Source organism: Leiobunum rupestre, chromosome 4 (assembly GCF_980474605.1).
Source record: "Leiobunum rupestre chromosome 4, qqLeiRupe1.1.hap1, whole genome shotgun sequence".
Classification (NCBI taxonomy): domain Eukaryota; kingdom Metazoa; phylum Arthropoda; class Arachnida; order Opiliones; family Sclerosomatidae; genus Leiobunum; species Leiobunum rupestre.
The window spans coordinates 37,700,414-37,714,167 of record NC_143387.1 but is presented as its reverse complement, the minus strand read 5'-3'; the positions used below and the strand labels follow the sequence as shown (position 1 = coordinate 37,714,167).

Sequence of the window (13,754 nt, the reverse complement as noted above, 5' to 3'; positions counted from 1 at the left end):
AAAAGAACAATTTATGATTCTTTGAGCCATGTTTAAGTTTATTTCAAAATCTGCAATAAAAAGGGGAAATATTTTTATAGGTCCTACTATAAATATATTAAAAGCAATATTTTGAAGGCAAACATATCGTGTCCTTTCATTTTGAATTGATATATTGGACAATTGGTGTTCATTCCCACGCCGACAGTGGTAATTTTTGCCTTGTCTTTTCATTTACCGCTTTTAAACTTTTTTTAAGGTCCTAAGAAAATAACGGTGCTCAAATTACATTATTCTGTAAAACCCATTTACATGGACTTAAACACCTTTGACCAATGGATTCGTGTGCCTTAAACTAAGCACAATGAAAAACTTCGTACGTCATCGTGACGTCACCCATCGTTGCGGTAAAGCTTTTAAGGAACCAACCAATAAGAATCCCGATGAACTGTGGTATGTTACATGACGGGTGAGTGTTTTCTGAATATTATTTTGCTGATAAAATTTTCAGGGAATTGGGGAGCGTTCACCAGCTCCGTCTTTTACTAATGACATAATTTGGTGTTTTCTTTCATGACGGCTTTCAATCACCCGAATCTGAAATGTCTGCTTTTATTGCCCATTTTGTTATATTACACACAACGGCTGGGCTACGCTCCGTTCTGCCTTCAACGGCGCACCAAAAACCGAGGTCATACGTTGCCGTTAAGCTCAGCCGTTGTTCGGGGATTTTAGCGAGCCTAGCTGCCTCCCGAAAAGCCCTAAACGCAAAATAACATGGCGAATGAAATTTTGCGTAAACGAATCTTTAGTAATTATCTAGTGCGGCGAAGCCAACTAACTACTAAAGAAACTGTTCGAAATTTGCGTATTATTTTTCATTTTAAATATATGTTGAATGTACATTTAGCGAAGTATTTATCGTGTTTTCCTTCCGTTGCGCGTCAAAAGGAGCATTTTGGGTAAATTTTCTCGGTGTCTAGGCTAGCAAACAAAACAGGCATCGGTTCTTTTGACGTTTTATCACAAAAAAATATTAAATTATGTTTCCTAAGAGGCAATTTTTTTAAACATCAAGTAAAATTATTAAAAAAATAGGCAAAATTTGTTTTAAGAGATTTTACACTATTTTAGGATTTAACGTGTGCTATAAGTAGAGAAATAATCGATTTATAAGCCCCAAAATACGCATTGTGTTCACGGTTCCAAGTAATGGAACTTCTGCCTGTTAACCCGCCTAACCTCGAGCAATCGCACATTCGTAACTTTGATGGTTGTCGCCATGCTACAATCAGCTTTTAAACGTTAAGATTTAGGCCTAGTTTTGGCGTTGTTTCGTAACAGTTTTTCCCGCTTCGTTTTTAATGGTGCCAGTGGCTTTCCACATATTTAAATGAAATGAAATTTAGGTATATATATATATATATATATATATATATATGCGTGTATAAATATTTATAATAATTAATAATTCATAATAGTTTTTTTTCATACAAATTAAACAAAATTTTAAATAAATACCTTTGCATGTTTTTAATGTTATTGGTCAAGTTAGGCCTAGGTCGTATATATGTAAAACTCTAGAACCAGATTCAATATGCAATTAAATTAATTACATTAATTTCATTTGGTTTATCAGGGAATTAAATTAAAATATTAAATGTAAAATTGTAATCCTTGAAATTGCATTCGGTTTTAATTTAAAAGTTTATAACTTAATGAATAATATTGTTTTGCCACAAATAATTGAAACTTATATAAATTTTAATTTAGAGTATTATCATTTCATTTAGGTATTTTTGTGGTTTTTGCTTCTTATGACCGATTTTCAATATGCTATTTCATAACATGATTTTGTCATTTGTAGAATATAATTTAAGAAGAAAAGATGTGATTAGATGTGACCTGCAGAACAAGATGTATGGTGGGTGCCTGTGATAATGTACTTAGCTTTTTTTGGCAGCTATACGTACTAGCAGGTAAATTAAAATTTTTTTTGGTCTTGAATTTAAAATATTCAATATTGTTATCATTCTTATAGGAACTGAATTGGCAGCATTTTCAAATTGAATACCATCATCATGCCTGGTAGGACTCAATACAGGTATGAGGAGACTACAAATAAGTATGTCTAAGTTAGAGATTTGTCATTTAATTTTTCCTTAACATTCTTGTTTGACATTTTAGGCAGCTTGGCAATGGATGATGGAGGCCGATGTCTGCTTGACGTTATAAGGTAGAGTTCTTTCTTTTAAACTGACTGCTAGTTCAGGGCTGGATAGGCCTATATGGGGAAATAGCCATCGTTTCTTTCAGTTTTGCCACCCTTATTCGGAGCAAAGGTTGAGCGGCATATCACTATGCTGAAAGGTACTCTAATGATCATGAATAAAAATTTATTTTAATCTTCATATGACCAACACCACAGATTAAATTTAGGTAGATTTAATCATATGAGGATCTCCTTATAATCAAGGAAGTGATCTTCCCCATAGCAAAGGTGCACTGTGAATCCATAACATTACATGGAATAAACGAAAGTGCATATCCCTATGGTACTTTGTTGCGGAACTTAGTGGGCTATGGTCAAATGTTGTAAAACTTAGTGGCGACTAACTTTTGAGAGGCTATTAAAAAAGTACAGATTTCATCCCGCTACAGAAAAAAATAGATAACATAAACTTGAAAAATAGACACACCAGAAAATACATTTAAGAAACCCGAATTATTTTCTTATTGAAGTTTTTGAAGAATTTACAATGTGCTTCACAAAATTTACCTAGTTTATTATTAAAGAGAGTTTGAACTTCCATATTTATGGTGAATCAATGAATTTCACATTTCTGCCACCAGGTTTAACGGAAGTTTTAGATGATTGGCACTAGTTACGTTTAAAGCAAGCCATAGCGTGGCTTAGCAGACGATTTTTTGATTTAATTCATACTCCCTTTAATTTACACCTATGTATTATTAAAAAAATGAGGTATGTAAGCTATTGATTTTCAAATTCGATTTAATGAGGATCGTTTGGATTTAAGTTCTGTAAAAGTATGATCTTTCAAAGTGGCTTTATGAATTGCCACCAGAACCCGAATTCCCGAGTTTGCTTTGCCTTAGATACGCAGACTGGCCATGTACCAGTTAAGATAATTTTTTTTTATTATCTATTATAGTGATCCTCTTCTACTTCAGTCATTTCTTGAAAGTGACAGTGAGAATATTTCTAAGGTAGTAATTTTTTCTGGTGTAAAAATTTTCCTATTTAATTCATCAAATGTAATTCTTAAATCAGGATCATCATAATGGTGGCTCAATGACAGTAGCGAGTAGCACTGTCCTCATTGGGTGTGATCATGTGACAGCCAGTGGCCAGTTGTCCTCAAATGCATCTCTTTTAACAGCTTCAAGTTTAAAACCAGCTGCTGAATCAATGGGTTTTAACTGTCAGTCTGTGGATAAACAAAACTTGATGGGTCACATCACTATCAATTCTTCAAACAACGCTTCACTTGGAGTTGGTGTTTCGGTAGTTTCACCAGCAACAACATCACTGAACTTGCACACTTTTACTCCTGTGGTCAATAGTGTTCGCCAAACACTTACTACTACAGTTTCCTCAGCAAATTCAAGGCATACAAGCCCGGTGGTTGTCACTAGTGTGACACCTACAACTTCTCCGGTGGTACATTTTTCACCAAAAGGGAACAACCAAGGGCCTCCTTTGGCTCAAAGTATGCCCCCTCCATCCCCTCTCCAACAAACTAGATCACCATTACCTCCTCATACCCCATCTCCAATTCCAGTATGGCCACATTCTCCTAATAATTCGCAACAAATTCACACTATCATTAGAGCTTCAACACCAAATCAAGTTGCAATAGGCCACCACGCCACTGTTAGCCAAGTTGTGCATTCAACAACGACTGTGGTAAATGCATCTCAAGCTGGAGGAAATGTATTAATTCCAACTTCTGTGGCTCAGAAACTTCAAGCGCAACAACTCATTTATCACCCCCATCAATCACCTACTATCATACCACTTTCATCCTTGCAACAACATCAGCAAGCCCAAATCCCACAAGTAGTAACAACTACTTCTTCTGTTACATCGTTATCCCCTGTTGTACAGTTTATTTCCACACCTCATCATCAATCCTCTGGGGCTGTTCCTCAAGTGTCAACGAACCCTGGTAATTCGAGATCTGGACATGCTTCTAATAGATCTATTCAACCGAAGCAGCCTCAACAAATTTTACCAAAACCACCAAATAACAATACTGTGAAGCAAGTGGCAGCAGCTCCACCTCCTCCCTCGCCAAGGACAGCTACGGTTGGTGTTGGATTAGCTCCTACTGGTGGAACTCAGCCTGTAATGATCAGCCAAAACACGCCTAGTGTTTTTGCTGGGCCACAAGGCACAATATTGCTTAACCATGTTCTTCCTAACATGGGTCAGGGTCCCCTATTGATACAAGGGATGCAAGGAGTTCAAGGAATGCAATTTACTCTGAGACCACCACCACCAGCAACAGCCTTTGGTGGGAGTTCAAACCCTACTCAAGGATTAACGCATAATGGTGCTCAGAATAATGCAGCTCTTATAGCAGCCCTTCAAGCTTCGAGTCAACAGCAGACAATCATGAACAGTGCTAAAGGTGGTATTCCAGGACAACATACTATTGTTATACCAAGCAGTTTAGCCGCCTCTGGTTTAGGGGGACAAAATATTAATATTGGTGGTCAAGGAGTTATTCACTCTTCTGGCCAGGGAATTTTGGCCAGACCAAATATAATTTTAGCGCCAAGAATGATAGGTCCTCATCATGGCTTTCAATTCCATCAGATACAAACTAACCAAGGCCCGATGACCATTGCTTTAGCCCATGGGCAGACGCTTTCTTTACCATCTCATTTGCAAGCAGGCCTTCATGGTGCTTCTTTAAATGCGGGGCAAGTTACAGTTCAGAATCCAATAGCACCTGGCCAAGGATTTTTTCAATTGCAGCCCCAAGGGCCTCATCAAACAATACCTGCCCAGTCAGTATTTAATCAGCAAGCTGTGCAACAAAATTTGTTAGCTGGTTCAGTAGTAACTTTTCAAAAACCTCCGGAACAAGTTGTTCATATTCAGCAACCTGTAAATCCAGCTAGAAGGAGTAGCACTCCATCACAAACCACTCCTTCCACAACCACAGCAGTATCTCACGCATACAGTACTCAGTCAAATCAACAACTTGATGGAGAAACTGAACAAACATCCGAAGCAGTGCCACCACCACCACCACCACCACCAAAACCAAGTGTAAGGAGCAAAGCTAATCGAAATAAAAGTCGAACTCCAGATCCACCTAAACCAGCAAAAGCTTTGAATTTAGCGGATCTTTTAAAAGAAACTGGTATCATACCTGAAAGCACACCACCACCATCTCCGGGAAATTCCACAACTAATGATGAAACAGAAAATGAAATGAAAATGATGAAAGACGAAAGTGAAGCAACTATTTCATCGATTCAGCCAACTACTGCTCCAATTTCCTTAGTACAACAACAATTGGCTATGCAACCTGGGCAAGCACCTATATTTCATATGCCACAAGTAAGATATCTTTGCATGTACCTTGTACTAAGTAATAAAATGACCCACAAAGGATTAACAACAATTAAATAGATCACACATTTCTTAAACCTTTTAGTAATGAAGTCAAAATGGGGCTCAGGGGTAATTTTAATTATTGGGTGGCCATTTGATAATATCTTTTTGAAGGTAATAGGATGAAAGTTTAGTCCAAAATTCTGTAAAGAGGCTTCCCGTATAAAATATTTACATAAAAATTTTAATCACATCAAATCAAAATTACATTCCAAAAGGAAAAATTAATTTAAGGATGTAATGGAATGAAAAATCAAGAATTCATTATGAGTCCCCCTCTCATATTTTATCATAAGTAACATAAATATGATACTTTCAGCCCAGGGTTCCGAAATGAAAATTCCAGGTAGCTAAAACTGTTGCAACTAATTGAAAATACTATCTTGGGCAATAATGATTTAACTGGTCAATATGGCAAATAGTGGGTAGTATATATTTTTACCCAAGACACAAGATTTGATAAAAGATTCATTGTTTTGGCATTTCGAAGGTGGTATCTGTAACGAATTTCACTTAATACTTGAGTTGCTATTTTTTTTGTAAATTCAAACGTCATTGATATGGCACTGTAATAATAGAAAATTTGTAGTTCCCACTATAATATTTTTAGCAATCCCATGAGTTTGTCTATGTATACAGTTATTTTGGATGAGATAGAATGAAATATCTGAAGTTTTCTGTAAAATAACTTTTGTTCACATTTTCATTTATAACCTTTTTTGACAATAGTTTTATTAAATAAAAATTCTTTCATCTCAGTTGACAAGAATGATCCAGACAAATGATCCGAATCATCCTCAGTTGAAGCTCTCTCTTGCACAAGATGGAAGTATAATACTACAACCACCAAATATGGTGCCTGCCCAGAATGTTCCTCAGTTAAGTTCCTTGCCCCAGAGGTTCATTAGTAGTGATCCGAGGACAGTCGCAGCTTTGCCACAAACAATGGTTCCTGTTAAACAAGAAACCCCTGTGGTAACATCCGCCCCTGCTTCTAAAAAGAACAAAGGCCACGCAGCTCTCTTAGCCAGATTGAACTCTGGCCCTGCTGTGGCAGTACCTAGTGCAAAGAATATATCAGACATTCCCAAAACAGAACAAAGAATGCCTACATCATATGCGGTTGAAACGTATGTGAAAAATATTGTCACTAGTACAGCAGCATCTACTGTGATTCCTTTAAGTATAACTAATTCTAAACTTGTATCACGTACGCCTCCACTGTTAAGTACTAATTCAGTGACTCCAAGGCAATCTGTACCACAAGTAACGAACTTTAAGCTTGTGACATCTACTATCATGCCCACAATCACAACAGTCTCTGCTCCTAGTACATCTACTGCAGAAAAAATAGGTGTAAATTGCATTAACCACGTGATAGTTGGTATGCAGAAGAATTTGTGTTCAGCAAACCCATTAAATGTGTCACTCCCATCGAACAGTATAGCCACGTGTACAGTTAGTAGTAGTAGTAGTAATAGTAGTAGAAGTAAAACTAATGTTATGGTGGATAAAATTGTACAGTCAACAAATAACTCTACGTGTGCCATATCTACAGTTACCTCAACTGTCATGTCAACAGTGCCAGTTGCAAAAGCTGTTGAAGCTCACGTTCCATCGTCTTCAAACTGTCAAAAAATGGAAAAAAAATTCATCATTGGTACAGCAACTCAAGTACAAAGAGGGGATACAAAAAGTAGCAATAATAGTCAACAGGTTAGGATTGTTTTGTTGCTATATTTAACTATAGTTTTCTTTTAAATGATTTATGTCATGGTACCACACACAAAATCTTAACTACCTGACAGGCCCAAAGTTCCCATTATTGAAATTTAAAGACTGCTATAGTAGGCATTGCTTCATTTATGTAATTGGACAGTGGTCTTCAAATCTCACTATGAATATTTTCAAGACAGATTTCTTTGATTATAATGAATCACTGCATTTATTTAAGGGTGTGTTTTAGTGTAGCCATAACAGTCCAGTTACTCTAATCCACCTATTTTAAAGTCTTTAGACAGTCATGGGCTAAATACTTTAAGGTAGGTTTCCAAAGAAACTTGAATTGTCAAAACACTTGAGCTTCTGTCAATGCGTATAGAAAACTATATCGGCAAAGTTTGGTGATCCACTGAAGCCCAGCCTTTTTGAGTTTTAAACGCCATTATAAACCTAGGTTAATGCTTTTTTGATTGAAAACTTATTAATGCAGTATATATTCATATGCATATTCCATGTGAAATCAACACTCATTTACCTGACCATCTCGGATTTTTATGTGAAGAAAAATGCCAAGTTTTATTTATTTCAAACAGTTTTCAAAATATGTCTATTTAAAGTTTTAAAAAAAATGGAGAAAATCGCATGTCTTGTATACTGTCTAATCATCATGGTAGCTGTTCTAATTAAGCTAGAGAGTTGTGAGTGGTGTCATTTTACTCAGCTATGTATGCCCTTTTCAATAATATACCACTGTGATTTTTTTAAATGCATCAACAAAAGATTTCAAAAAAAAGACAGTGAATAGTCTGTACTTAAGTTAAGTAATTGTCAAAATTAAAAAGTGGGAGGTTCATGGGTTCCAAAGCTAAAAGTTATTTAAAAAAAGGCTGTTTTTCAAAAATTATAGTAAGTGAAATACCGTTTTACACTATGTATTATTGATTACATGGGTTTTATATATATTTAAAAATTATTTCAAGTGGTTATTAGTTGAAAATTAGCTAGACCCTGTTTTCTTTTCGTAGTTTTATTTTTCATATATACAGGGTGTCCACTAAAAAACGATCCAGAGGTAATAATTGAAAAACTATTTTTCCTAGAAATGTGATATTTTCAGATCGCATAGCACGCTTAGGGGATCATTAGATGAAACCAAACTATGACCTTGAGCCATGTCCTTAAGATCATTCAAAAACTGTATCCAGAAGCGTTGGGTTTAGAGACTCCATTCCAATTAGAAAGGTGTGTGCCATTGCATTTTATGTTCAAGTGGCTCTGAATCGATGCAAACTGTACAATAGGATGCCATGGAAATAAACACCATAAACAGGAAGCCCATGTAATCAATAATGCATAGTGTAAAACGGTACTTCACTTACTACATATTAAAGGCTATAATTTTTGAAAAACCACCTTTTTTTAAAACAACTTTTATCTATGAACCCATGAACCTCCCTCTTTTAAATTTTGACAATCACTTCACATAAGTACAAACTACTCACTGTAGTTTTTTTTGAAATTCAAAATCAAAATTTTGAAATTTAAAAAATATTTTTTTCCAATGACACCACTCCCAACTCTTTAGCTTAATTAGAACAGCTGCCATGGTGATTAGACAATATACAAGTCGTGCGATTTTCTCCATTTTTTTTAAAACTGTTTGAAATAAATAAAACTTAGTGTGTCTGGACGTGAAGAAAAATGCTAACTATATGCTAAATTCTGTAAAAATCATCGATGGTCTGGTAAATGAGTGTGTTGATTTCACATGGAATGCCCTTTAGATATCACTTATGTTGTTTATCTCGATTAAAACTTATCCCTGTGCTTAATGAACTATGTAGCTATAAACGTTTTTGCACCAAGTATTTGGACATCACTGGTAATTAGATAGTGTAATAATTTAATTTAGGTATTTTTTATTTATTTTTCAAAAGAGAAAGCTTAATTTTATTAGTTAAGCTGTAAGTTCCTGTAATTTTATAAAATATAATTGTATTCTTTAGTCTTCAAAACAAGCATCAAAACAAAATCATTCACCGCCAAAAATATGTCCACATGTACAAAAATCAGTGTCTGTTTCTAAAAGTACATGTATCAACAACATTTCAGTTCCTAAGGTACAAATTTTTGTATTGAAAAACACTTGTCATAAATTATATTCAAAATTTTTTCTTAGATGCCACAACAACCAATCAACCCATTGTGTGATCCACTGTCAAGGCCTACTATGTATGTGGATTTTGTATATAGTTCTCAAATGAAATATCCATTTTAATCTTTATAAATAAGTGCATAAATTGTATTATTAGGTTTCGACATCAATTAATAGCTGATCAAGATGCTGCTGTCAAAGCGCACACCAAAAAACCATTTACATCTGTAGATGATGCTTGCAGGAAGCTTTTGGCTTACCATGTGTATCACACACCCAAAACAACTGATGATGATTTTCAGAAAGGTCTGCGTCTCTCACTGTGAAATAAATTGGCTCTATTGCTTTCACATAACTATTTAACAAATTTTGAACAGCTGATGCAATTTATGAGAATTTTGCAAGAGAATTACTTGAAAAGGGCCAAGAAATTTTTACTCAATATCAAAATATTATATTAAAAGAAAGCAAAGTAAGTTCAATATCATAATAATGTTTAAAATTTAATCAAATGTACTCATGGTTTTTCAATTTTATTGAAGAGGGCTTACTCAACTTCTGAAGCAGTATTGGTTGAAAAACTCTTTGTGGATGATGAGACGATATCACTTGCATTAGATAAGCGATTAGCTGCAGAAGGGAGAGGTAAATAGCTAGAACAATTATATTTAATATATTAGTTATCATTGTAATTTCTTTATTTTAAGTTTCAATTGAGATTTTTTTAGATACCCTCCTTTTTTCCTTTGTTAAGTTACCAATTGCTAATTTGAGCTAACTACTTAGGGATTAGAAATAAATAACTGTTTTTACATAAATTATGGCTTACAGTGAGCTTTTTAGAATTTTACTTGTGTTTTATGAAATAAGTGACTTTGGATGGATTTTTGTTATTAGAATTTTTATATTCATAACTATTTGCAAGTTTCTCGTAAAAGTGGTGCATTGTGATGAGAATAAAACTGAATATAGTAAATAAACCTACTAATTGGCATATTTTGATAATCTGAATGTTTTACACTTCCTTATGTGATAGACAAAATAGTCAAGAGTTTTAACAATGGTGCTTAATCTATTGTTTCTATTTACCAAATAGCATGATCAGCTTTTTTTGTGATTTTTGTTTGTCAATAATTTTTCACTTCACAGAATCCAGCGTGCCTCCACCATCAATTCCATCCGAATTAAATGAAAACACTGCAGTTGTCTCCTCTTCCTATGTAAAAACTGCCAGTCAAGGAGGCACTGAAAGTACTAGCATCTTTAAAGGTTCCAGTTCTGTAGATTATAAGTCTTTTAAACATGAAATGAAAACGTTGCAAGTGAAATTGCATAGGCCTCTTAAAAGAGACAGAGTGTCAAGCCCTTTTGAGGAAGACCCTAGTAATGAACCATCCTTGAAAAGAACTATAAAACCATTAAAAAGTCTTAATTCAAAGAATGAATCTCGAACATCTGGCGACCATCTACTTTCAAATTCCTTGGATAGTTCATTAGTATCAGGCTATAAGCAAATTACAAAACATGAACCAAAGTACCCAAAAATGGAAAATCATCGTGATATCTTGAAGCCATTTGAACATCCAAATTCTCTGCAGAGAAGTAGTAGTCATCATTCGGATGAAGATATTATGTCAAAAATAAGGGAAGAGCTGAATTTGTCACCAATTGATCATGATGACCATGATCACCATTCTTCCCACGATGACTTTGAATCGGCCACTGCTGCAAGTGGTTTAGCGGATTTTGAATTGCCTGTAGCTAGGCAAGAATTCATGTCTGTGGATTCACCATCGGTTCTGTCATTTGTTGGTGAATCTCGATTACGTAGTGAAGTAAATTATGACTTTAGTGTTATGGATAATAGTTCCGAATGGACTGAAGCTTACGCAGAACAAGATAAAAAACTTCTTTTAGGAGAAGAAGAAGCCGCAGTAGAAAGTATACTCCATTCAGAAAAAGAGGAATGCCATGATCTAGATTTATCTGACATAGATGAATTGGATGATCACTTGGTTAGGACAGAAAATAGTTACAAAAGAGGTGCTAAGGAAATTAACATACTATCCTCTAAAATAGGACGCGTAGCAGGGGGTGCCCAGTCATTAATTGGAAATGGAGACTTTTCAGGTGTATGCAGTGATGGAAGTGTATCATCTGCTTTAGGAAGTGATACACCGGACTTAATTTTTAACACTCAAGTGCAAAGTGCTATCAAGAGTATACTTGGCATGCAATCTGGTTCATCTTCAGAAAACAATTCATTTTCAACAAGTGATGGTGACAGAGAATTAATATCATTGCTTGATAGAAGAACAACTGCAACTGTAGAAAATAATGTAGAGGATCATCGTGAAACATTTTCAGTAGAGCATTCGCCTGTTGAGTATGCCAACTTGAATGGGGATGATGATGATGATGAAGATGACGAAAATGATGATGATGATGAGGATGAGGAGGAAGATGAAAATGATGGAAGTGTGGGTGAAGGTGCTAATGGCAGTGTTGGAAGCAATTATGCCGATGGTAGCAATCCAGAATCTGATGCTGCTTTAGACGAAGCTGTGCGAAGTATACTGTTATAATAAATGTGATGCCTTGTAAAGCCTTTTGTCATAAGTAAGAGTATTTTGGGAATTTTTTATTGTTATTGTTATTATTGAAATTATTTAAATATTTGGTTACGATTTTAATGGTACAAACACATTTTAAGTAATAAAATCCAAAAAATATTGTAAGCTGTTTAGAATTATTTGATTTTTCAAACTACTTAAATTAATAAGTACAGAAAAATTTCATAAAAGTATACGATAGTTATGGGCAAAACTTGTTTTTCAATTGGCAGTGGTTGCCTTATGGAAGTGTTCCTAAAACGTTTCTGAATAGTTTAATCTACCTAATCACTCTGGAGTATAAAACCCGAAATGTGTGAAAACAAAATCATAATGTCAGAAACCAAAAATTTAAGAAACAGCCACTGACAATTGAAATCTGGGATAGAATTGTCATGCAAGATGTGACTGGAATAATTTATATACTGATATCCGCTATTGATTTAAGGATTTGTGATAGTAAAATGCTTGTAAGGCCAGCAATACAAGTTAACTAACTTGTGATTTACTTCTGGGGCCATTTTCCTATTTCACACTAAATTAAATTTGTTCTGAAATTTTTTTTCAAATAAGATCTCAGATTTCATTTTTTGGTCTAATAAATTCTATATATATATATATCGAAATTATGTATCCCCGGGATTCTAGTACTTAAAAATATATTAATCAAAATACATATATTGCGACTCTGTTATTTCTTTTACTTAATATAAAAAAAGTAATATTGTATTGAAGCTGAATTTTAATTAGGTAATTTTTTTAAATTTTGTAGGTTAACTAAATTATTTTTCCTCATAGATCCATTAATTTATCCAGTACCATTACTCAATTTTTTTAATGTAAAAAAAATATGCCAATTGAATTTATTTATTTTGGGGATAATTTCAGTTAACCCAAAATTTTTCATTATTTTAATATTATTTAACCTTTATCACAATTTTTGCCTAGTTTGCAGCACTAATTTTACAGATTTTAAATAAATCCTTCCACATTTTTTAAAACTTGTCCATTTGTGGAACTTATTTAGAGATTATGAAAAAGAGTATTGTATGGCCGCCAGTTTGTGTTGATCATTATTCCCAAAATGCTAATTTTTGTCTTGAAATGGCACTAAGTGCGAAGGAAACTTTTTTGTCATAAAAATTATAAACTACATTACTAGGATACATTTTGGTTCCACAAAAGAGAGTTATGACAAAAGGCTTGGCATGTTGACTGCATTTTTATTGATATTAAATATCAATTCACCCCACCATACGTACTTTAAATAGCAAAAATTATTGTGAAAAATAAAAATCAAGAGGTGACCACATGTGATATCAGCTCAACGTCTTGTAACAAAATCATGTAGAAAAAAATGAATAGTGTATATATAGTAGAAGAACTCAGGGCGCGTGACGGTTTACCCTACCTTGTAAAAGAGTACTTTCATTGAGAACTTGCATTTTTTCTACAAATGATGTGTAAATATTTTAATAAATAAGTGATCAATATAACTAAAATGTGTCATTGTTTATGTAGTAGGTAAATTGAAGCCACACTAAATTGATGCATGACATACTGTGCAAAATTTGAAGTTATTATATATAATCATGAAAGTTTCATACTGATATAAAATTTTGTTTATAAAATTTAG

At 34.2% G+C, this 13,754-nt stretch overlaps 1 protein-coding gene across 11 annotated transcripts; it reads left to right on the top strand.

Annotated features, from left to right (window-relative positions):
- The first annotated feature begins 70 nt into the window (after window positions 1–70).
- Window positions 71–13,620, top strand: LOC149947651 (uncharacterized). Of its 11 annotated transcripts, none has more exons than XM_090173880.1 (13): window positions 72–432; window positions 1,847–1,958; window positions 2,021–2,104; window positions 2,167–2,215; window positions 3,153–3,207; window positions 3,272–5,575; window positions 6,389–7,345; window positions 9,358–9,471; window positions 9,531–9,583; window positions 9,664–9,812; window positions 9,884–9,978; window positions 10,049–10,151; window positions 10,656–13,620. In XM_090173880.1, exons 3-13 carry the CDS (start codon window positions 2,086–2,088, stop codon window positions 12,089–12,091), a joined length of 5,334 nt encoding a protein of 1,777 aa, XP_090030006.1. In that variant the 5' UTR covers window positions 72–432; window positions 1,847–1,958; window positions 2,021–2,085; the 3' UTR covers window positions 12,092–13,620. The 11 variants fall into 11 exon arrangements, with proteins under 11 accessions (XP_090030014.1, XP_090030006.1, XP_090030013.1 ...); XM_090173887.1 differs by having other exon boundaries at window positions 72–448; window positions 2,021–2,083; XM_090173878.1 differs by having other exon boundaries at window positions 72–448.
- Window positions 13,621–13,754: the final 134 nt, after the last annotated feature.

Coding starts and splice junctions, on each gene's coding strand:
- LOC149947651 (XM_090173880.1), top strand. Junction 7,346..9,357: donor GTAGCAATAATAGTCAACAG/GTTAGGATTGTT, acceptor TGTATTCTTTAG/TCTTCAAAACAAGCATCAAA. Junction 9,584..9,663: donor CCACTGTCAAGGCCTACTAT/GTATGTGGATTT, acceptor TTGTATTATTAG/GTTTCGACATCAATTAATAG.